At 36.7% G+C, this 23,780-nt stretch overlaps 1 protein-coding gene across 1 annotated transcript in view; it reads right to left on the bottom strand.

The window, feature by feature from the left end:
* Positions 1-7,927: 7,927 nt before the first annotated feature.
* ATPsynO (ATP synthase subunit O, mitochondrial) overlaps positions 7,928-23,780 on the bottom strand; it is a 59,644-nt gene continuing 43,791 nt past the window's right edge. The window contains exons 5-6 of the mRNA XM_081728905.1: positions 21,808-21,920; positions 7,928-8,305 (exon numbers count right to left, since the gene is read on the bottom strand). Coding sequence (XP_081585031.1) covers positions 8,105-8,305; positions 21,808-21,920 — 314 coding nt within the window. The 3' untranslated portion in view covers positions 7,928-8,104. The remainder of the gene's footprint in view (positions 8,306-21,807; positions 21,921-23,780) is intronic.

Here is a 23,780-nt window from a genome sequence, read left to right as displayed (position 1 = left end):
ACAAGAAGAGCGTATTATGAGAGTTACAATGCATATAACTAAGTACGACAACTGCGAGTACATACAGGGTCATATAAAAACTATCTGCGGTTTTTTGGTACCTTTTTGAACAAAAAACGTTTTTATTGAAAATCAATTTTAATCAAGTACATATTGACCACTATTACGAGCGTCGGCTGATAAATTCTCGGCCCGACCCCCTTCCGAATGTACTACCCTGATGTAATTGATGTCATGTGAAATGTTGATCTTTCATATGTTTAAGTACCAAATTTCACGATTCTACCATGAACGGTTTTTATTTTACAGGTAATTGAATGAAACATAGCGGAGCCAGATGTCAAATTGACCAAAGAGGAGTTGCGAGGTGTAATGAAGTTCTTCTTCCTGCAACAGAAGTCGCCCAAGGAAATCCATGGTTGTATGCTAGACACATTGGATAGACAGTGCCCTTCATACTCCACTGTGAGGAAATGGTGTGCGAACTTCCTGGTGAATTTTCAACAGATGGTGACAGGTGTGGCAGTCCAGTGTCAGTGTCAACTCCGGAAAAAGTGGACCAGATTAATGACTTGATTTTGAGCAACAGACGGATTTCGCTTCAGGAGATAGCTGGCAATGTGCACATATCCAAAGAACGTGTTGGATCAATAATCTATGATCAGTTGGACATGCGCAAGCTTTCAGCGAAATGGATTCCGAAATGTATGAACGCGGATCAGAAACGCGAACGTGTGAGATCATCGCAGGTGATTTTATGGCATTTTGCGAACTCCAAGGACGATTTCTTGAATCGGCTTGTTACCCAGGATGAAACGTGGTTGCATTACTTTGATCCGGAAACCAAACAGCAGTCATGCGAGTGGCGCCACCCAGGATCTCCAAGGCCCGAAAAAATCAATGCACAAAAGTCTGCAGGGAAGGTGCTTGCCTCAATATTCTGGGATAAGGATGGTGTTTTGCTCTCAGACTACCTTCCAAAGAGCCAAACCATAACTGCAGAGTATTACTGCAGTCTGCTGGCTAAGGTAAAGGACGCTATTAAAGAAAAGCACAGGGGAAAGTTGACACGAGGTGTCTTGTTCTTGCTGGCAGAACAATGGGTTTTCTGAGGGACCTAGTGTTTCAGTGCATTGACCACTCACCTTACTCGCCAGATCTTGCCCCTTCTGATTATTATATGTTTCCAATACTCAAAACAGCACTGAAAGGACAGAAATTTCACGGTGATGAAGAGGTGATAATAGCTGCGGAACATTTTTTGCAGACCTTGAGAAGTCTTTTTTTTTTTTTGTGCCAAGTGTGTTGACCTTCGAGGGGACTATGTTGAATAGCCTCACACTTTCATGCCTGCAGCTCAAGTCCTTCTGGGTCGGGCCGAGAACTTATCAGGCCACCCTTGTATCTATAACCTTTTGTCATTTTTCGGGTAGCTTCATAATTACATTGGTGTAGAACTTTTGTGGTTTACCATCGAAAAACTTGGTCAAGTGATTTTCAGCGGCGCTTCGGTCGGCCATTTTTTTTAACATCAAGAGAGTTTTGCAGAGATCGAAACAAATACTAGTCAGACGGTGCAAGGTCCAGGCTATACGGTGGATGTATCAAAACTTTCCTGTCAAGTTCCGCCAATTTGTTCCGAGTCATCAAAGATGTGTGTGGCCGCGCATTTTCATGATGGAACAACTCCCTTTCTGTTGGCCAATTGTGGTCGCTTTTTCTGGGTTGCTTCGTTCAAATGGTCAAGTTCAGCACAATATAGGACCAAATTGATGGTTTCGTCAGGTTGCAGCAGCTCATAATGGATAGTTCACCTCCAATCCCACCAAACACTCAACATAACTTTGTTTACCGACAATTCAGGCTTTGAAGTCGTTTGTGGAGGGACACCAGCCTTTGACCATGATCGCTTGCGTTTGATATCATTGTATTTCACCCATTTTTCATAGCCTGTAATGAGTCACTTCAAAAATGATTCCATTTCATTGCGTTTTAGCAGCATTTCACTGATGGTAATTCGGTCAAATTTCTTTGCGTTAATTCATGTGGCACCCAAACATCGAGATTCTTTCTGTAGTCTTCTCTTTCCAAAATGATTCCAAACTGTCATGTGGTTGATGTTTAGTGCCTCCGCTATTTGTTGACAGCTTGTGTGTCGGTCTTGCACCACTAGTTGCAAAATTTCATCGACTTCAGTGACTGGCCGACCAGAGCGAGATGCATCTTTGACATCGAAAATTTCGGAACGGAATCGACAAACCACTCCTGGGTCCTTCGTTCATTCACAACATTCTCACCGCACACTTCACAAATTTTTCGGCATGTTTTTGCAGCGTTTTTACTTTTTTATAGTAAAAAAGCATCACACAGCGTATTTCTTCCGATATTTCGCTCATTTTCAATTCATATAACAATAACTTTTCACAAGAGCAACGAATTAGAACACCATCTTCACAACATATGTAAGCTAAAATGTTACCTTTTTAGCACATTTATTTATTTAAGAAGAATACAACAGGTAATTCTACCCAGTATGTTCGTTTGAGACAATTGTTATGCGTTTGTTTACGATGCTGCCAGATATAATTACGAAAAACCCTATAACTTGTGAGTGTTGCCAGATATACAGGCATCAACACCATCTAGCGGCAAAATGCCGCTGAGACTTTTCATATGACCTTTTATTTTCCATCTTGAATATATTGTGGTAATGGTCCATCCCAATTTAATAATGCCATTTTTTTTATAAGATTCTCTTTCCTATAACTCGCTGAGCCTACAAGTTAAATCTCACATAATGTGTGTATTGGAGAGGGGAGGAGTTACAACGTACTTTGCTTCCTAGATTCGATGCACAGAACTTTATTTTGTAAAACCCATCTCGGACGAAGTTTTTCATCTTCCGCTGGCACTGTTATAAGTGTTGAAGTGAACATTGCTCCTTTCTTGTCAATTCTGCAACGAGTTTCAAACAATATAGTCTTAATCCATAGTGCATTGGTATGTTAGTAAGAACCAACGAGAAACCTAAAGGGAAACGTCGTATTTTCGAGTGGAGAATTATATGTTATATATATGGAGGATCAAATGAAATCCTTAAAAATGCAATCAAATGCCGTAAAGTTGGACGATTGCTTCGATACGAGGCAATAATATGCCTTGGGTTGCACTTAATGATCGACAGGTGGCAGTGTGTTGCTGGAAGAACGACGAATGCGGCAGCGTCAGTGTCAAGATGTCCGCCCCACTGTCTATATGCACCGCATTAGAACAGCGTTCGGTGATCTGGCTTTTGAGCAGTAAAGATGTGAAACAATCGAATTTCATCGCAAAATGACAGCAAAGTAAGGTGATTCGTGTTTGTCCCTGTAGCAAGTATGCTAAAAGATGCATAACATCTGTGGATGCTCCTCGACGGGACAGGGTCACCGCGTAGTGACCGACGAAAACGTTGCGTTAGCGGAACAGCTTGTAAAGGAAAACAGGTGTATTATGCTGAAAGAAATCGGCACAATCATGAATATTAGCTTTGACTCAGCTCAACACATTGTGCATAATGTGCATTTTAATAAGGTGTCTGCAAGATGGGTCCCACGTCAGTTGACTGCTGAATTGAAAGGTCGTCGCGTCAACGCCTGTGAAGAACTTTTGCGTCGTTTCAACGTCAAGGGTGACGCATTTTTGGACAGCAACCAAAATAATCAGAAATCAAAAAAATTACGCACTCAACCATCAGGAGGAAAGGTCATGCTCACTCTCTTCTGGGATGCAACGGGAGTAATTTTGGAACAATACATGAAAAAAGGAGTGACAGTAACCAAGGTCTCGTATTCAAACCTGCTGGAAAATCAACTTCGCCCTGCAATCAGGCGTAAATAACTTCCGTCCTCAGATTTCCTCCTACTGAATGACAACGCCCGACCGCACACTGCCCATTGAGACTATCGACGACATCAAACTTTAGTGTCATTCATCCATCCTATTTACCAGACCTCGACCTCAGTGACTTTCATGTGTTTGGACCACTCAAAGAAGCTATGGGAAGTAAGCATTTCAATAGTGATGAAGAGGTGAAAATGTGCTGCACGAGTGGCTACAATCTCGACCAAAAGAATTCTTCTAAGGTGGTATCCATGCACTTCCGAAGTAGTGGAATACTTGCATTCAACATCATAGGGACTACGTTGAAAAATACGAGGTAAGATTTCGTTTTTATTGTTACATTGTAAAATGTATTGCACTTTTAAAGTTTTCATTTTTTCCTTCCCTCGCGTATATATAAACAACTTTTATCATGGAGAAAGGGTATGGTATGGTGCTTTGTCGTAAAAATACCTCACTTTGTTAGTAAATTACGGTTGGTTTGGAATTATGTTTCTTCACCAGGATCCTAAGGATCAAATTACGCACTAGTATAAAAAATACTTAAGGCATCACAGCATTTTCCATCATAATAACATGCTTTAATGACACTGCTATAGGAATGAATGTAGAATTTAAATACTGCAATATTCAGTGCCATAAAGAGACACGTGCTTTGCCAATATCGTATTAGTAATCTTAAGTTTTTCATAGAAATGAATTGCTCGACACAGAAGTATGTTTTGTATCTGAGTTTAATAGTCTTTCTTTGAACATTTATATTTAAAATGAAATGAAATCTTTTAACGTCCAACGATTATCCCTTTTAGGCTGAGAGAGGAGATGATTAAGGCAAATGAATGATGAAACATTGGTGGAATGAGAAAGTGGGAGGAAAGGAAGTACCCCGAGAAAACCCACGGACAGGAGGTTGCCCACCACAAATTTACTTGGCCGGGGATCGAACCAGGAACCCCACATACCAGAGATAAACGCTCCACCATTGAGCCACAGTTCCCCCTCATTTAACTAAAACTGGTGTACCATTGACTCTACCGTACGGAAAACATTACAACATTGTCCGGACTTGAAAATCGACCATGGAACACTTGTGCTCTCGTCGCCCTCTTGCAGACTTTCATGATTTTCATCAGCAGTGATAATTTTAGGGGTTGTTCGAGAGAAATTTCCCCTAAGGTCAAACTTCCGACCGTGCTAAATATATATATATATATATATATATACCAATATTTTTACACTAGTACTTTAACCACCTGTACATGGGCATACGGTGTAAAAGCATTGTGGGGGTTAAAACCCTTCCCGAAATATGAGAACTTTTAGTATTTTTTTTAAAAATATTTAAGTATAATAATTCACATTATTTATTTCTTTTTGACGTAAATAAGTTAATTATTAACCATTATAGTTTCCAATAGACTAGGTTCATACAGTTTGTTTCGTCTCGATCAACAAATAACGGTCTCAGTCCCGGACTCATCTTAATCAATAGATGGTTGTATCGATCTCTGTTTTGCTCTTGAAGGCCAGTTTCGCAACAAATTATGTGAAATTAAAAATGTATAAACAGCCTCTAATTTCCTCTATTTTTCACTTCATTTCCGACTGTTGAATTATCATACACTGCATAATCTTTCCTAGCTAAGTGTTTTCTTTGTGCATGTTCACGGATTTAATTCCAATTGGGCGTTCGTTATCAAGTTTATTCCAGTTTATTTAGCCCAAATAATGCTTCAGATCCTACTTCAAGGAACAGATCTTGTGTCATATGGTCCTAGTAGTGGAAACGAATAGTAAACTGTAATCAATGAATTTCGATATTATAGTTTCATTCTTGCCTGTTGAATCACTGTTATTTGATATCACATGCTAGGCAACATACTAGATAGCATCAAGACTGTACAAGTATTTAATCGGATTGCAATGCAAATTTAGGTACAAGCTATTGTTGCGGAACACATTATTATCTTTATCATCTTCCAATACACACTGAATAATTATTCAGGTTTCTAACTCAGCGTGTCAATCTCTCTCTTTACATCTCTCCAGAACTGGTCGTTCATGGTTGAATGAGCTTTATCTGTGTTTATCGCTGCTCTTGGAATGCAAAAACTTTTTTTGGTTACCTTGTATTACATTCTTCTGGTTCGTCGAGTTCCTTGCTCTTGTGATATTTCACATTTCAACAATTTTTTGGCTTATTTCAACTGTATATCATTCCCAAACAGGTCTTCTAGAAATATTTCTAGCAAGAAAAATGCGTGCAGTCACAAATAATTTTTTCTAGTAGACTCGTATGTTTTATATACATTATTATTTTAGACGTCAGCCTAGAAAATAATAATTAAAATAATCATGGCTACTAGTAACACGTACTTACTGCTATTAAACTGTTAGTATCTTCTCATTGACTTTTTCCTTATTTATCTTTGTTCCTTAAGCTAGATAATTAACTGTATCCATTTCTTTTACATTATTTTTTCATTATAATACTAATCACAGTTTTTTTTTTTTATTATTTATTTATTCTTGAACGGTTTCAATTTGTCAACATTTATATCCTCTTATCCACACACACTTCATTACACACTAACAATAAGAAACTCATCGTCTTTCTCTTCTCTTCTAATATGAAATGACGGTTGTTCTGGGAAGTCACGTCAGTAAAAATTTAAATTTTATTGCCTAATGTTCTACTTCCTGTGTACGAGAATTAGCCTGTAGCAATAAAATTTTAATTTCTACTGAAGTAATTTTCCTCAAGAGTCGCCGCCGTTTGTTTCATGGCCAAATGATAATGGAAAAGGAAGGATAACCATTTCTCCAGTCTAAGATGAACCTTTTTTGGGGGAGCGTTTTGCCCAATGAACACCATATATAACTGACATTATAATTAATTGTGTATGTAATGTATTTGCTTATTACATACTGGATGCAAGAAGAAAGAAAACACTGGTCATACATGAATTAGAAACTCCAACCGAAAGTAGGCTCAAATCTTGCAAACGGTGCGAAATATTGAGAAAAAATAATCGAAAAAATCTCCCCTTTATGATACTCCTTGCCGATTTTTTTTTTTTTTTTTTTAATCAAGACGTCTTTCACTTGTGTCTGTAAAGGGACATGTACAGATGTAAGGAATGATAAGGAGATTTATGCTCATATGCGAATGGTGCGCTGTGTAGAGAGCGCAGGTTCAGCTAGTCTATCTATTAAAATGCTATGTTTATATGTTTGTGGTCAAGAAAAGTTTATATGTTTGTGGCCAATTCTTTTGACAATGATATCTCGGAAAGCACAAGCTCTAAAAATATGCCGTTTCACTGATGGATTGCAAATTTTGTGTAGATTGTTCAGTTCTAATTGAATATTTAAAAATTGGCCTTTATTTCTTTATTACATTTTCTAGGGGTACACTGGAAGTATTGAAATTTTAAAAAGCTTCATATTCTACGAGTTATACCTTCCAACACCACACATTTGTATACGGGGTTAATATATCTCTCCAGCGTTTGTTTCATGGCCAAATGATAATGAAAAACGAAGGATAACCATTTCTCCAGTCTAAGATGAATCTTATTGTTGGGAGTTTTTGTCCAATGAACACCATACATCATTGACATTATAATTAATTGTGTGTGTAATGTATTCGCTTATTACATACTGCATGCAAGAAGAAAGAAAACACTGATCATACATGAATTAGAAACTCCAACCGGAAGTGGACTCAAATCTTGCAAACGGTGCGAAATATTGAAAAAATAATCGAGAAAGATCTCTCCTTTACGATACCCCTTGCCGAATTTTATCAAGACATCCTTCAGCTGTGTCCATAAAGGGACCTGTACAGATGTGAGGAATGGCAAGGAGATTCATGCTCATATGTGAATGATACGCTGTGTGGAGAGCGCAGGTTCAGCTAGTACTACTGTATTTTACACGGACGCATGAATCACGTTAGTGAGTTGTTAATTTCAACTGACATACATTTTCGTGACTGAAGCAAAGAAGGAGGAATGAAATAAACTCTAGTAATAAAACCAGATATTTAATCTTATTTTATTGACTGGTTTCAACGCCATTATTTTGGTAATAACAATAATTCAATACATGTATATACACAAATTCTATCAGCTACAATACTACAACCATTCAACGTTCCTTTGACTTTACTTTCCCCATTGCAACATTCTAGGTCCACACCCTTAGCTGTTATAACTGTTTATATTGATGCTGAAATTATATCGGAGTACTTCTTGATTTTCGATGAAATACTCATGTCTACATATTTGTCTCCGATACTAACAACCATTCCACCAATTATAGATGGGTCTACCTTCGTTTGTAGAAGTAGTTTCTGTCCCTGTTTCATGAATCCTTGCAGAGCACCCTCTATGTCCTTCTTCATTTGTTCATCCAAAGGCTGCAAAACATCCTTCGTGTTAATATGTTGTTGACCACAATACACAATAAAATGTCAACAAAGCAAGAAAAACACGATTAATAGTAAGTTTTGAAAACAGAAAAATTTACGTCTCATTAAAAATGGAAAAAAAAGGGGAAAGTATTAAGAACTAATTTTTATTACGTCACTAGAAGTTAATTCTGAACTCTTTCAGTAGTTCTTGCTATTACGTTAGTAAAAAGGGTAAGGTTACTTACAAGCACGAACTCAACACTTCGTACGAAAACGTCTTGCACATTTATGATTTAACGTAATTTGAAACCAACACTCTTGAAAAAAACCTGGTCTCTTTTACTCCTATGTGTTTCCTGCAGTGAAATTTTTCTTTATTGTCACGCAAATCACAGCAAGTGCTTAATACTTATCATTTTTTAATCATTAATAGCAAAGAAGTATTACCGTATTGCAATGCATGTATAATGTTGATTGGTTTGAAGTTTACTGCCCTTTTTAGCAGCGAACATATATATGAGACGTGGATTTACAGCTTACAGTGGGATCCCAACCATATGAGCTATCAGGAATCAAACCATGGTCTCCCGCGCTAAAAGCTTGTACGCTAACTACAGTGCTGGAAATTGGTATAAAGGCAGAGGTTTATATGAATATAGAAGAAGGCAAGAATGCCGAGGATGGATAAAGATGATATATTTACAAAGTAACATTGTAGACTGCACAAAATCAAAGGCATATCGTTTGATAATACGTCACTGCCACGCGTAGTTTATATAAAAATATAAATTAGACCATTTTCGGGTGGAAATTAGTATAAAGTCACGCATTGTCATTGGCAAAAAATAAAAATACAGAGTACGGTACAGAATGAAAAATATATGTTCAGTGCTTGATTGACCCTCCTTTCTTCTGAATGAGTTGGAATATACGCTTCGGCATTATGTTTATGAGATATGTTAGTTGTTGCAGTCGAATAGCTGACCACTCTTCTTGTATCGCGTTTTTCAACTCAGCAACCGTCCCAAATTGCCGACCATTGCGATAACCATTTCGCGCAAGGATTCCCGAGAGGTTTTCTATCGGGTTAAGATGCGGGCTTCTCGCTGGCCACTCCATAACCTTGATGCCGTTACCTTCAAACCACAGTCGGGTTGCTGCTGCCCTGTGGATAGCATCGTTGTCCTGCTGGAAAATCAGGTTCTGATCGTCAAACTCCTCATACATCCGCACCAATTCTATTTGTAACATCTCTATGTACGTGGATGAATTCATTTTGGTGTTGAGCCATGCAATGTTGGATGTACTACCATGAGCAAAATAAATGACGCGTCTCTTTATTCTGAAGTTTTTTGAAAATATCTCCATTTTCTTTATATGTTCGAAATTTCGGAAGGTTTCCCCAGTAGGACAGGTTAATAACAAACCCGTTTTTAATATTTGTGTTAGATATTAGCTTAAAATAAATGAATTAGAAGCAAAAAACATTAAATCGACAGAAATCTCGAGAATTACCAACTCTGCTAAAGTGGGAAATTTTCAAGAACGCGAGGGAATTCTGCAGTTCAACACGAAGCAGTGACATCTATGTCATTGAGAGAGACGTGGATTAGATCTACAAACGAAACTTTTAACGAAACATTTCTAATGTGTCTTATTACATGCATTATCAGCGAACTCCAAATATATGAATCTATGCTAAGTATTAACGTATAGATAGAGCAAATAGTGGAAATTACCGATGGAAAAAGACGAATTCTTAGCACAATCGTAATGAAAAATCGTCTTTACCGTAGAACAGGTTCAGTTCACGTAAGAAAACAAGTAGCTCAGTTAGTTAAAGCAACTAGTCTGTATGCCGAAGGTATTGGGTTCGAACCCCATGGAAGTGCCGTTGTAATTTTTATTACTGTGGTTATTTTATTTATTTTTTATGTGAGAAAACTTCAAATTGTAACATAAAAAAAAAATTGCCGTTCTCGCACTTGCAGTAGTGTCTCTAATTTTTGTTTGCAAACAGTTTTGTAATAATTTCCCCTGTGCTCACTACTCACTACATGCTCACTGGTGCATAACGAATGTTTTCCAGTAAATGTTAATTCTAATTTGGAGAATTTTATAAAGTTTCACAATGTTTCTCGCTTGATAGTCTTCTATCTACTTTTTTGGACACTTTGATAACAGATTTCCCTATTAAATGTTTAATTTCCCCTATATATATTTTTAATTACAGAAAAGTTTTACATGTATTTGTCTTAAATTGAAATTGTTTTGAATTTACCACATGAGGTAAGTAGCCCGAAGGAGGAGAACTGAAGTAACTGATATTCTACGTAAAAGCAACCTATTGTAGAATGATTATGCTTCTTAACTTCAGCACATAATCTTTACGTTGGTCAGACAGAGAAAAACCCTGTTTTTTCCTCTCCTATGACCACTCACCTTAAAGCTCTACATGTAATGATTCGTGTCACATAATTTCGGCTCTCCAAAGACATTTATTATTATTATTATTATTATTATTCCTGAATATGCCACCCTTACATAATGTAACTTTAGATATCTTGGTTTAAAGTGCTTTCTTTAGTAATAATTTGAGCAACCATGTAACAAAATTTAAAATGTATGAGGGGGCACGAAGTTTTATTCCCCCCCTCTCTCTCTTTTCAGCACCGTCCCAACAGAAAGTATATAATTTCTGACAAGCAGAGTAGACAAAAGGAATAAAAAATATATTTAAAGGAACCTTTCCTCCTTCGTGAATGGAATATCACGTAACATTTTTTATTCTACTGAAGACGACCCTAGGCCGTTATGGTTAGGTAACAAAAGAAATACCTAATATATTTATTGCGCCCCTTGACTGTAATATTATCTCTTCTTTATTTGTTCGAGGCCACCCTACATAACCAAGGGTGACAAAAAGAATAGGAAAAGTGTCTAAAGATTACAAAACACTTTATATTTTGTCAGAAACAAGGCAGTGTATACACAGCATTGCTTTCGTTAACAAGTGTTTCACCGTTGAGTCGCTTATAAAATTAGGCAGAATAAAGTTTTCTAGAGGGATTTGTCCAGGATGGTTTTGTGTCGGGCTAATAACGATGAGTATAATTATTTATATCACCGTTAAAGAAAAAATGAAATGAAATCTTTGAGTTTTACGTCCCACGGTTATGCCGGTTAGACTAAAGGAGACGGTGATGATGAGATGAGTGAAATGGTGGAATGAAGAAAGTGGGAGGAAACGGGAGAACCCCGAGAAAACCCACGAGCACGGTGTTTGTCCACCACAAAGTTCACTTGGCGGGGGCTGGGATCGAACCCGGGACCCCAAGCACCAGAGGTGAACGCTCTACCACTGAGCCACCGCGCCCCCCACCGTTAAAGAAATAGCAAACTTTCTGAAAGGAACTTACTTAGGAAACATCAGATCCTCCTTCTACTTAATAGCATCTGGCGTTCTGAATGAAAGTTCTATGGGACTATTAGAAAAATATATATTCCCGTTTCCACGCTGATGGTAGAATTTCTTAAGCAGTTATTGAATTACGTTCGAAGCATACGCGTAAATAGCGCCCCCGCAACCCTGTGGCGTGGGGACCGCACAAGCTGCAAGGCCAAAAATATACAGAAAGTACGCAGGGGCGGACCAGGCCAAATTTTCACCCGGGCAAAGTGACTTTTTGGCGCCCTCCCCCTAGTACTAGCCTATATTTTACATTTTATCATAGTGTTTTTAATATTTTAAACCCATCTTTCAAAAAGACATTCATTACCTAGGAAAACTTCACAAACAATATGGCCCGCTATAAACAATACGAACTCCCCGCCCCCCGCTTGGTCTTGTGGCTAGCACGCCTGCCTTCTGTGGTACCGGAAATGAAATGAAATCTTTAAGTTTTACGTCCCACGATTATGCCGGTTAGGCTAAAGGAGACGGTGATAATGAGAGATGAGTGAAATGGTGGAATGAAGAAAGTGGGAGGAAACGGGAGAACCCCGAGAAAACCCACGAGCACGGTGTTTGTCCACCACAAAGTTCACTTGGCGGAGGCTGGGATCGAACCCGGGACCCCAAGCACCAGAGGTGAACGCTCTACCACTGAGCCACCGCGCCCCCCTCTGTGGTACCGGATCCAATTCCCGGTGGATTACTGTTGAACGATAAAAGTGGTTCAGATTCCACTATAATTAGTATCCACATCTCCTTTGGCCATTAAGCCATAACCGTGGAACGCTAAACTCAAGCAAACAAACAAACAATACTTACACCCCCGCCACTCTTTATTCTGCATGCCATCTCTCCATTTTTCGATACAGCCCCTTTATTACTATGAAACTCTCTTCTTCCATGGTTATGTAATTGCCACTACTTTACAAGAATATAAACAAAAAACGTCAGTAGAAAACACGTTCTAAAATTTACTTTTTGAGGCTCGTTTTGGCGCCCCTCTTTCTCTGGCGCCCCGGGCAGTCGCCCGGCCCTTAGTACGCACCTGAAAGTACGGACGCATAACTAAGGACTGCGGAGGAGAGGTTAACCTTCATATTATGCCACTGGTTTGACGTGTTTGAAATGTTCAGTGACTGATCGGTTAGTGAAATAATTTCGACGGTTACTGATGTTTAAAGTTTAGGTAAGACAAAGCTACCTAATCAAATACATTTGATATCGCGATGTCACAATTTGATTTTTCCTCACATAAAAAAGATAAAAACAATAGTAATAAAAACCCTTACTCGTACTGGGCTCCTAACTAACTAACAACCTAATTCTTACAGACTAGTTGCTCTGACCAACTGAGTTTCGATTTCTTACGCGAAAGAAGTCTGTTATATTACGAGGCATGCTTTTCATTAGCAAAACTGTTCGAAGTAATACGAACACGGCTCAAGAACAGAGACGGAACTGAATTACCACTCGATTGACCTTGAGGCCAAATCACCAAAGGGTAGCTATAAACGTAAGTTCAGCATGCATTTCTGTGGAGTTCTGTTCAGTATTCCTATCTGCTAATCATGCTTGTTCGTAGGAGTAATATTTTACAAACCTAACCTTTCGATAGAGCACAATGGCAGAGAAAGGGAAGGAATTCTTGCCCTTGTGAATGTGGGATACCACCATGTGCAATAAAACTGTCGCGTCTCCTTGAAGTGATATTTTATCGAAAATAACTCTTTACCCTTTATATATCCGAAGTTTTTGAGGATTTCAAAATAAGGAAACGTTACCCGGTACTGACAAACAAGGACGCATTTAGGGGTGGGTACAGGGGGTCCGGACCCCCTCTGAAATCCCAACTTTTCTGTAAATTTAGCCTAATTTCTGGGATTATCTTTTAAAATTTTATTATAATTTATCCTAATATTGAAGTCGGGCCCCTTCCGAAATAAATTACTGTATACGTGCCTGCTGACAATTTTCAATATATTCGTTAAATAATAAAGTAAAATAATTAGGAGCAAAAAGCTTCAACACGGGCTAACTTTTGTCCACTGCCAATATTGTTAGAAGGGATATTAATAGCAAAAACTTCTAGTCAATGCTGAACCTTGAAACTTCAACCCGAAGCCTATTATTGAGAACTACATATGAAACATTTTATCAAAACTTATCTAGCTTTTATCTGGCATGAAATTATTATATACACCAAAATGCACTATCCTAAAATGTGTATCTAAACATTGCTCTACGTATCTACGAATCAATGAAAATTTTTTATCGAAATATTTGGGCAGGAAACTCTAACAGCCAGCCATTTTATTTAAATCGTAATAAACCCTGTAACTGTGCGTTGACGTGAAGACAAAGCTTGGTCCATTGGTAAAGTGTTGGAAGAATGAAAACTCAATGTTCGTAGGTTCGAATCTATCCACTCATCAGAACATTTTATTCTTGTGTAACGATGAAATAAGAAAGAAAAAATGTATAACCGTTAAGACAAAACTTCAACCAAGTCTGAAGAGAACAATACTAAAATAGTAACACAATGACGTCAACCAAGAATTATTTCATGTAGCCTTTGGACGAAATTACAACTGTCAACAATGCAGAAGTAAAAACAGGCTGATAGGCGTAATGTAGTCTAGACTTCTGAATGCATTTACTTCCTCAAAACTTCCGTCTCGTCATTGGTATGCCGTTAGTCATGGTAAAACCTTTCAATTGGAAGTGAAATGACAAACTAAAACAGTTTTAAATCAATAAATGTCTATGTGTAAAAGTAGGTGTCTCTTATCTGTAGTTCTGAGTTCCTTTTACTTTGAAGTGACAAATGAGAGAAGAAAGTATGGTGATCGAAAAAAAAAAATCAAATTTGAGATTTCAACGAATTTACACGTCTTATAGCCCCTAATACCGAAAAAGTTATTTTTTGATACATGTCCATCTGTTCGTCCGTCCGTTCGCTACACTTTTCTGTGCACTCGCCTAAAGGCCAAAAATTCAACTTATCTGCACCAAATTTTAGTTTAAGATTTTCATAGTATTTCCTATAGTTTCTTTTATTTCCCTTCTACTCCCAAAACAAGGGTAGTTTCCTGTATGATGAAAATAGAAAAAAAAATATTTTCTCATAACTGGCTCTAACGATCTTGTTTTCTTTCTTTTTTTATAAATCAATATTTAATTAGCAACCCTATTTTGTGGTATAAGGCATTTATCTGAGAAAAATCTACAAGGGGTAGTTTATACTTAGGGGTGAGTTTTTTCTCAGTGATTTTCTCAAAATGGACTCAAGTGTTTTCGTTCATATTTCATAAATAAATATTTCATTAATAACTTAACAATATGGCATAAATAACTCGTTTGTCCTAAAAAAAAAAAAAATGCGAGGGGTAGTTTATTCTTGGTGGAGTGTGTTGTCTGGGCGATTTTCTCAAAAATGACTCAAAAGAGTTTATTCGTATTTCAAAAATACATATTTCGTTAATAACCGAACAATATGCCAAAACTCGTTTGTCCTGGAAAAAAATATACGAGGGGTAGTTTACTCTTGGGGGTGTTTTTCCTCCACGGTTTTCTCTAAAATGAATCAAGCAATTTTGTTCGTACTCAGAAATAAATATTTCATTAAAAACCTAATAATATGGAATAACTCGCTTGCCCTGAAAGAATCCTCAAGAGATAGTTTATTCGGGGAGTTATTTTTCCCTCGCGATTTTCTCAAAACTTACGTGGACAATTTTATTGATAATTCATAAATAAATATTTCATTAATAACCCTATATTTTAGTATAAGTCATTTCTATGAAAAACAATTACGACGGATAGATTATTTTGGGGGTCAAGGTTTTTCCCAACAATTTTCTCGAACGACAGGCGATTTTGTTCAAATTTCGCAAATAAATATTTCATTAATAAGCAAAAGTATATCTTAACTCATTGTTCGAAACAATTCACAAGAGCATGTAGTCTTTCCACCATGCACAAGAGGTTGGTTACTTCTGACATGTTCTTTTTGAACGACTTTCTCGAAAATGACTCATTTGATTTTTTCATATTTCATAAACAATTATTGCATTAATTGCTCTATTATATGTCTAATGAAAATGTGCTCAAAGTGTGAGTTAGTTTTGTAGTGTGGATTTTCTTCAATCGAAGTTTTTTATTCGATAATCTGACATTCGATGTATTTGAATAATACAATATTTTTTTCGTATTATCCAAATACACACTTCAGTAACAACTGCGGCCTAACACAGTTAAGAAATTGAATTGAAAAAGTTTAGTGCGGTGGCCCTGTAATTGAATATTTTTTGGTAAACACCCTAGCTTTTTGTGGTAAACTCAGGCTTTTCTTTTTCGAGCGACAAAAGAGAGAAGAAAATATGGTGATTGTGAAAATAGTATATCAAATTCAGATTTCAACGGATTTACATACTTCATGGCGTCTACATACCGAAAATGTGATTTTTCGATACCCGTCCTTCCGGTCCGTCCGTTCGGTACATTTTTCTGTGCACTCGCCTAGAGGCCATACCGTTCAACGTATCTACACCAAATTTTAAACTTAGGGTTTACATAGTATTCCTACAGGAGATTTTCCCATTGTTTTCCTACCGCCTAAAATAAGTGTGGTTTACTAACAGCCGAAAATCGAAAAAAGCTATTTTCTCCAAAATGGTTCTAACAATTTTGTTTATTTTTCATTAATCAATATTTAATTAACAACCCTATATTGCAGTATCAGATATTTCTCTTAGAAAAATTTATGAGGGGTAGTTTATTCTTGGAGGTGACTTTTTCTCGACGATGTTCTCAGAAAGGACACTGGCAAATTTTGTACACACTTCATAAACAAATATTTAACCTTGCAGCATGGTATAAGTAAATTGACCTGTAGTAGCTTATTCTTGGAGTTGAATTTATTTCCAGTGAGTTTCTCAAACACGACCAGTTGGCAACCCTGTATCTCGACAACGAAGCTGAACTCGAAAACTGCAAGAGGGCTATTTGTCTCCTTTTGATGTCACGAATCATCTCCCGAAGTTTGTGGACATCTTTCAGGTTCACCCTTAATGAAGCTTCTTTTCGAAAAATTAACTATTAACTTTAGACATTGTTTATTTTTTAAAAAAAAATCACAAATGCCGTTATTAATTTTAAGGCAGAGAGCTACTTTTGAGAGAATAGATCTTTAAAAATAATTTTAAAAGCTATCTCGTGTCCAAAACATTTGTTACGTCTTCTTTTGGATGTCACAAAGCGCGTCTCGTTTCTTTCTCGAGACATGTCTTATCTCGTGCGCATTCGTTAACACTTGGGAAGGATTATCTTTCTACTCAAAGCATTGTTTTTATAATGGTTGCATATTTATGATAATTGCCGTCAACATAAATTACAGTTCTTTCAGTTGAATTAATTGTTTATTATTATTATTGAAATTAAAATTAAATGGAATATCTAGTTTAACGTTGCACGATTATGCACCTACGCTAAGGAAGAATGATGATGAATGAAATGATGAAATGAAGAAAGTGGGAGGAAAATGGAAAATCCCAAGAAAACCCATACCCATGCACACGGTATTTGTCTACCTCAAATTTCACTTGGCGCGAAGTGGAGTCGAGCCACGGACCCCATGAATGCTCTATTATTATTATTAATAATAATATAATAATAATAATAATAATAATAATGATAATAATAATAATAATAATAATAATAATAATAATAATAATAATAATAATAATAATAATAATAATAATTGAAGTGAGCTTAACGAGTTTCAACCGTCCGACTCAACCAATGTTTGGGTGCCTGTTCGTTCGTCTACTCCATGACAACTTTTCATAAAAGACATTTCCTTTTAATGAAACTAGTAAGTGCCTTTTAGCTTTGAGAAGTAACTATGCTTGGAATTTGAAATCTGCAAAATATAAGAGGTAAAATTAACCAAATGGTGCAAGTTTACACTAATGTATACAAAACAATTTTGCAATATCAATTACGTGAATCTTGTCCCATAAAGAAGCCGAAACCTCTACATCGAAGAGCCCTCCGAGATTTGATAATTGTCCACAAGGACTGAAATTGTCATTTGAAGCCAAGACTTTAATATGAAATCAATAATTTCTTTAAAATAGACGAAAAATTCGAAAGTTATAAGCATTTTCATATTTTTGCCTTTTCCCATAATGGAGCCGTAGCACACTATACTGATGAGCCCCCCCGACTCCAGGATTTGATCATTCTCCATCGGACTGAAATTGCCATTTGGAACCAACACTTTAATACGAAGCCCAACATTTCTTTAAAATAGACGAAAAATTCGAACGTTATAAACATTTTAATATTTTTGCCTTTTCTCATAAGGGGCCCGTATTAGCCTACACTGAAGAGCCCCACGAGATTTGATCCTTGACCACTGGGACTGAAATTCTCATTTGAAACCAAAACTTTAATATGAAGCCAAAAATTAAACTTTTACATCAATTTAAACTGACTGGGTTCCAGTTCACCCCACTATTATGTTTAGTTTAGTTAAGTGGTAATTTGTGACAGCTTCACATCATCAAAAGAATATTTCACTCCCCCCCCCCCCAGAAGTTTGTGCTGGATCCGCCACTGGATTCAATAGAAATTTTTCCTATTCTTTTTATCACCTTGTTGGGGCTCCCTCGTACAAATAAAGAAGCGGTAATATTACAATCAAGGGGCGCTATATATTAGGTATTTCTTTAGTTACCTACCCCTAATCGCACAGGGCCATCTTTGGTAGAATAAAAAAATGCTACGTGATATTCCAATCATGAAAGGGGAGAGGATGCTGTAAATATATTTCTTATTCATTTTGTCTACCCTGCTTATCAGAAATTATTTTCTGTTGGAAGGGTACTGAAATGAGAGGGGCAAAATAAAACGCCGTACCCCCTCCTACATGGTTGTTCAAATAATTACTAAAGAAAGCACTTTAGACTAAGATATCTAAGATTTAAACTAAGAAACTAAGATATCCTTACATTATGTAAGGATGGCATATTCAGGATTTTTTGGTATCGTCATGAATTTTATACATATGTTACAATTTGATTCTTTCCCACATAAAAAAAATAAATAAAATAACCATAATAATAAAAATGACGTCACTTCCATCTGGATTCGAACAAGCTACCTTCGGCATACAGACTAGTTGCTTTAACTAACTGAGCTATTTGTTTCCTTACCTGAACTGACCCTGTTCTACGGTAAAGACGATTTTTCATTACGGTCGCGCTACCAATTCGTCCTTTTCCATAGACAATTTCCACTTTTTGCTCTATCTTTACGTTAATACTTGGCATATATTCATATATTTGGAGTTTGCAGATAATGCACGAAATAAGACATATTAGAAATATTTCGTTAAAAGTTTCGTTTGTAGATTTTATCCACATTTCTCTCAGTGACATAGATGTCGCTGCTTCGTGTTGAACTGCAGAATTCCCTCGCGTTCTTGAAAATTTCCCACTTTAGCAGAGTTGGTAATTCTCGAGATTTCTGTCGATTTAATGTTTTTTGCTTCTATTTTATTTATTTTAAGCTAATGTCTAACACAAATATTAAAAACGGGTTTGTTATTAACCTGTCCTGCTGGGGAAACCTTCCGAAATTTCGAACATATAAAGAAAACAAAGATATTTTCAAAAAATTTCAAAATAAAGAGACGCGTCATTTATTTTGCTCATGGTAGTACCTTTAACACAAAACGCTGCCCAAATCAAAACACTCCCTCCGCCAAAATTTCTGCTCATTTGCACTTGTTCCTCTTTCCTAAGGTAATGCCAATAGTATTGAAAACCATCCGGACCATCTAAATTGAACTTCTTCTTATCACTAAACACAACGTGATTCCATTCGGATGTCCACGACATATGTGTTTCCGCAAACTGGAGTCGCGCCTGCTTGTGCGTCGCACTAAAGGGGGGGGGGGTTACACTTTCGTTTCTTGAATATAAGATGTGGATCTTGATTCAAAATTTGACGCACTCTTCTGGATGTGACAGGTAAGTTGCAAGCAGCAGCAATTTGTTAAGATGATATATTTCCGACCCTTGCCTTGCGCACAATTAACCGTTTCGTAGCCTCCGAAAGTTTTTTCGTTCTATCATACTTTCCGTTCTTTCCGTATTGTGCGCCCAATCGAACGTAATTATCAACAGCATAACTTGAACGATTTAGCTGTTTTGCAATTTGCCGAGTTGACAGGCCCATGTCCTTGTACGCACAACCACGTGCTTGTTCCTCACTCAACAACAATTTTCTACGAGGCATGGCCCACACAATAGCTCAAAGACGTTCACACCCGCGCGTCTCTTATCGCACTATGTCAGCTGATTCTCAAAAGCGCATCAGGAGTAATGCTGAACGTGTAGAGGGCGCCAAACAACAGGTAACCATGGGTGCCTTTATACCAATTTCCACCCAAAAATCGTCTTATTTCTTTTCTTTGTGTAAAATATGCGTCCTAGTGACATATTAGCAAACGATATGCTTTTGATTTTGTACAGTCTACAATGTTACTTTGTAAATTATCCCTTGGGGAAGACGTATTTTGTAATACAATACGTAATGCAGATGTTTAAAACTTGATAGAAGATGTTTATTGAATGATTTTAGGAAAAGAAAAAATCAAACTTGATAGTGATAAAAAAAAATTCAACTCTATATATAAAGTGGTTGAAGTAGTAAATTGTTAGGCTTAACTTATTGCGATGAACAATTACTAAACTGCATATAACTACAATTATAACTCAATCCTTTAACGTATCACACGTCTAATTACTACCACGTATCACTACAATCATACAACTCTCTCTAATATCGAGCCACAATTATTCCGTCCAATCTTAATTACCCATCAACAACATGCTACTTCTTCTTTTTCTAAAGTTTGCATAATTGGTGTCAAACTTAAGTTCTTCCAGTTGTAACACTTTCAATTCCCAACAAAACCATACTAGATAGGATCAATTAGGTACCTCATTTCAACATTTAGGTAACAATAGAAAGCATATTGAAATCTGTCACGTCATACGAAAACTGTTGATGCAAAATTCATCTTGCAATACCACACACAAAAGAAAATATGGAACAATGAGTGCAGATATTCTCATACAAAAAGTTTCAGCGAAACTTTAACATGTCAACTTGTAATGGACACCACCAACGAAGAAAGTAATTACATTTTCATAATCTTTTAACCTAGTTATATGTTTGAACTTTATGTACTCCCATGACTTAATCAATCACACTAATCGTGTCTCATAACCTTAATGAACATGAAAAATGTCACCACTACATGGAGTACACAACGGACATGATTCTTATTACTTGTTTTATCATTTTCGACTGTTATTACGCTCAATTTGGTCTTTTAGTTTGCAAGAACTCTCAGCAGTTAGCATTTCGTGGGGCTGCTTATGTTTTTTTTTTTTTTTCCTGAGTGTTTAATTTAGACTATAATTATAATGAAATACCACTATTTGAAGTAAATGATCCTAATTTAGAGTTGGTCAAGTAGTCGTGTGCTTTTTTTCTTTCTTTTTTTACAAATCATATGATTAAATAAACATACAAAAGTGTTTATTCCTTTCTCCCTCCTCTCCTTAAAATATCATAGTTATATTATGAGCAACAACAAAGAACACTGCAAAAAATTGCAAAGATTCAAACAGTGAAAACCTGCAGCTCTCCAGTCTACTGCGCCTCTGTATTAACTACTAAGCTACTCAATCAGTCCCTAGAGGTCAATGCTGAATCGTTCAAATCCGGTGGCTAACCTATGGACTGGGCGTAGTACTATGCAGAGGTCCGTGTTTGATCCTCGCTCTAGTTCCCTCCGTTGTCCATGTAATAGCCAATGTTTTGGTGAGAACATTTAAGGTCAAATATATAAAAATAAATAAATAACTTCATGTTTTTCAGACTTTTCAGAATTCGTGAGACATTAGTTTTTTCAGTTTTCTCCAACTTTCTGGTAACAGTAGCTACACATATTAAGTTAAACCAAATTTACAATTACCTTAGCAGTTATAACTTCGCATGGCACCTCTCCTCGATGAGCTGACATAATAGTTTTGAATGCATTAATGACAGCGTCAACGTTCTTCAATCTCCCATTGTCTGCCAAGGTTGCTGAAATAACGAAGTACATTAATAATGGACACATTACACATCAATACCTGAACTTACACGAAAGGCAATCGGAACATATGAAAACGATTTTGATCATAAAATGCTCAAACATATACGAGTGAGAAGCAGCGAAATGAAATTTTTGTTGCAGTGAAATGGCTTCTTAAACTCAATCGTAATTAGGAATGGCCATGAACCTCTTCCATGCACAGCCCGTAAAACAGCTTTCGGGCACAGACAACGTATCCATAATAGGAACAAGTCAAAGTGACGCTTTATACATTGCACAACATGAAGTTAGATAGCTGACCAAAAATAGCATATCAACACAAAAGGGTACCACCATCTGCGAATGATATACAGCTATAACGTCCGTGTATACGAATCTAAAGCACGAAAGACCATGTGTCGTAGACTGTGTGGGAGGCATTTGGTCTGTAACACGTGAAAATTTTTGGTGACATTGGAAGGGACATACATTAACCTATCAGACTAATAAAGCTATCGCCATACCTTAACGGAATATTAAGTCAAAGTATTTAGGTAGGATTCATGGTTATTGCAGAATTCGGTTAAGATTGGAAGCTGGAAAATCGTAAAGTTTCCACAAATGTGAAATTAATTCAGTTTACATCTCATTGCAGTTTGCAGATATACCAGTTAAGAGCCCTAATCCCAAATTCATGGATTTTTCTCCTCTTGAACTTCTAAAAATAACGTCTCAAATAACATCGTGTACGAATTCTGTAAATGCTCTGCAGATCAATTACCAACTAGATTGTTGACCCAAAAGCATACAATCCATTTAGAGTTTACAAAATTTACCGAGTTGACTACTAATCCAAAATTGCTTTCACGATCTCAATTATTTGGTTAATGACAGAAAACTTGATTAGATTTAAATCTTTCTTTCACATATGTAATATGGACATCTACATGTGTAACGTAAGTCACGTGCAATATGAGAATATGTAATATGGGTACTTACTGCGGAAGAAAACTGCAATCACAACTTTTTTTTTTCTTTCATTTTTGTGAGGAAACCATGGCCCACAAGAACAGTGAACAAATATGTGCGTTAGCCGTAAATAAGAATTTTCAAACGTTAAAAATCAGAAAGCAAAAATCTACAAACAAACGGTTTCGAGGCACTCCTCACGTTTTCCTTAGCACACCTGAAGAAATTCTGTTGTTACATAAATACATTATAAACTTATCCTATTGCTTTTATTCTACACGATGAACACGCGGAGAATTTCATTGATCCTGTACCAACAAGTTTCCTTTAGATGAGCTGAGGAAGAGAAGAAATGCTCCGAAATTGTTCACAGATTTTGTGGTTTTCGATGTTTTAACGTATGACAATTTTTTATTTACTGGTTACAAATACGCAGTCATTATCTCAATTAGTAATTGTGTGTGTAAGCCACTTTGTACGATGAAGTACTACAAACGAATTGCCAAACTAATGTGACGTTTTTGAAATGTACGAACTTTCTCAAGAAACAGCAAAATAATTTTTTTCTTAAAAAAAAAAAAAAAAAAAAAAAAAAAGGATTTAAAAAAATAATTAATCTATGCTCCATATCAGCAGTTACAATCATTTCATATTCGCAGAGCTGGAAAGTAGATAGTATTCAACCTACAAATCCGCTTCTAGAAGTTACCCGTAAAGTAAACATTACAACTGAAGAACCTTAGTTAATAGACAGTACCTTCCTTACCTAAATTCTCTGCACCCCGATCTACTGTGCCAACGTATTAACCACTAAGCTACCCAACCAGATCGATGCACCTTGTCTACCTATTGATACAAATGTCCATTGTAAAGGAAAACGATCAATACAAGTTGCCTCGTTA

This window comes from Thermobia domestica, chromosome 1 (assembly GCF_964235325.1).
Source record: "Thermobia domestica chromosome 1, izTheDome1.hap1.1, whole genome shotgun sequence".
NCBI lineage: Eukaryota > Metazoa > Arthropoda > Insecta > Zygentoma > Lepismatidae > Thermobia > Thermobia domestica.
Note: the sequence above shows the minus strand (reverse complement) of the source record. Positions and strands in the feature narration are given on the sequence as shown.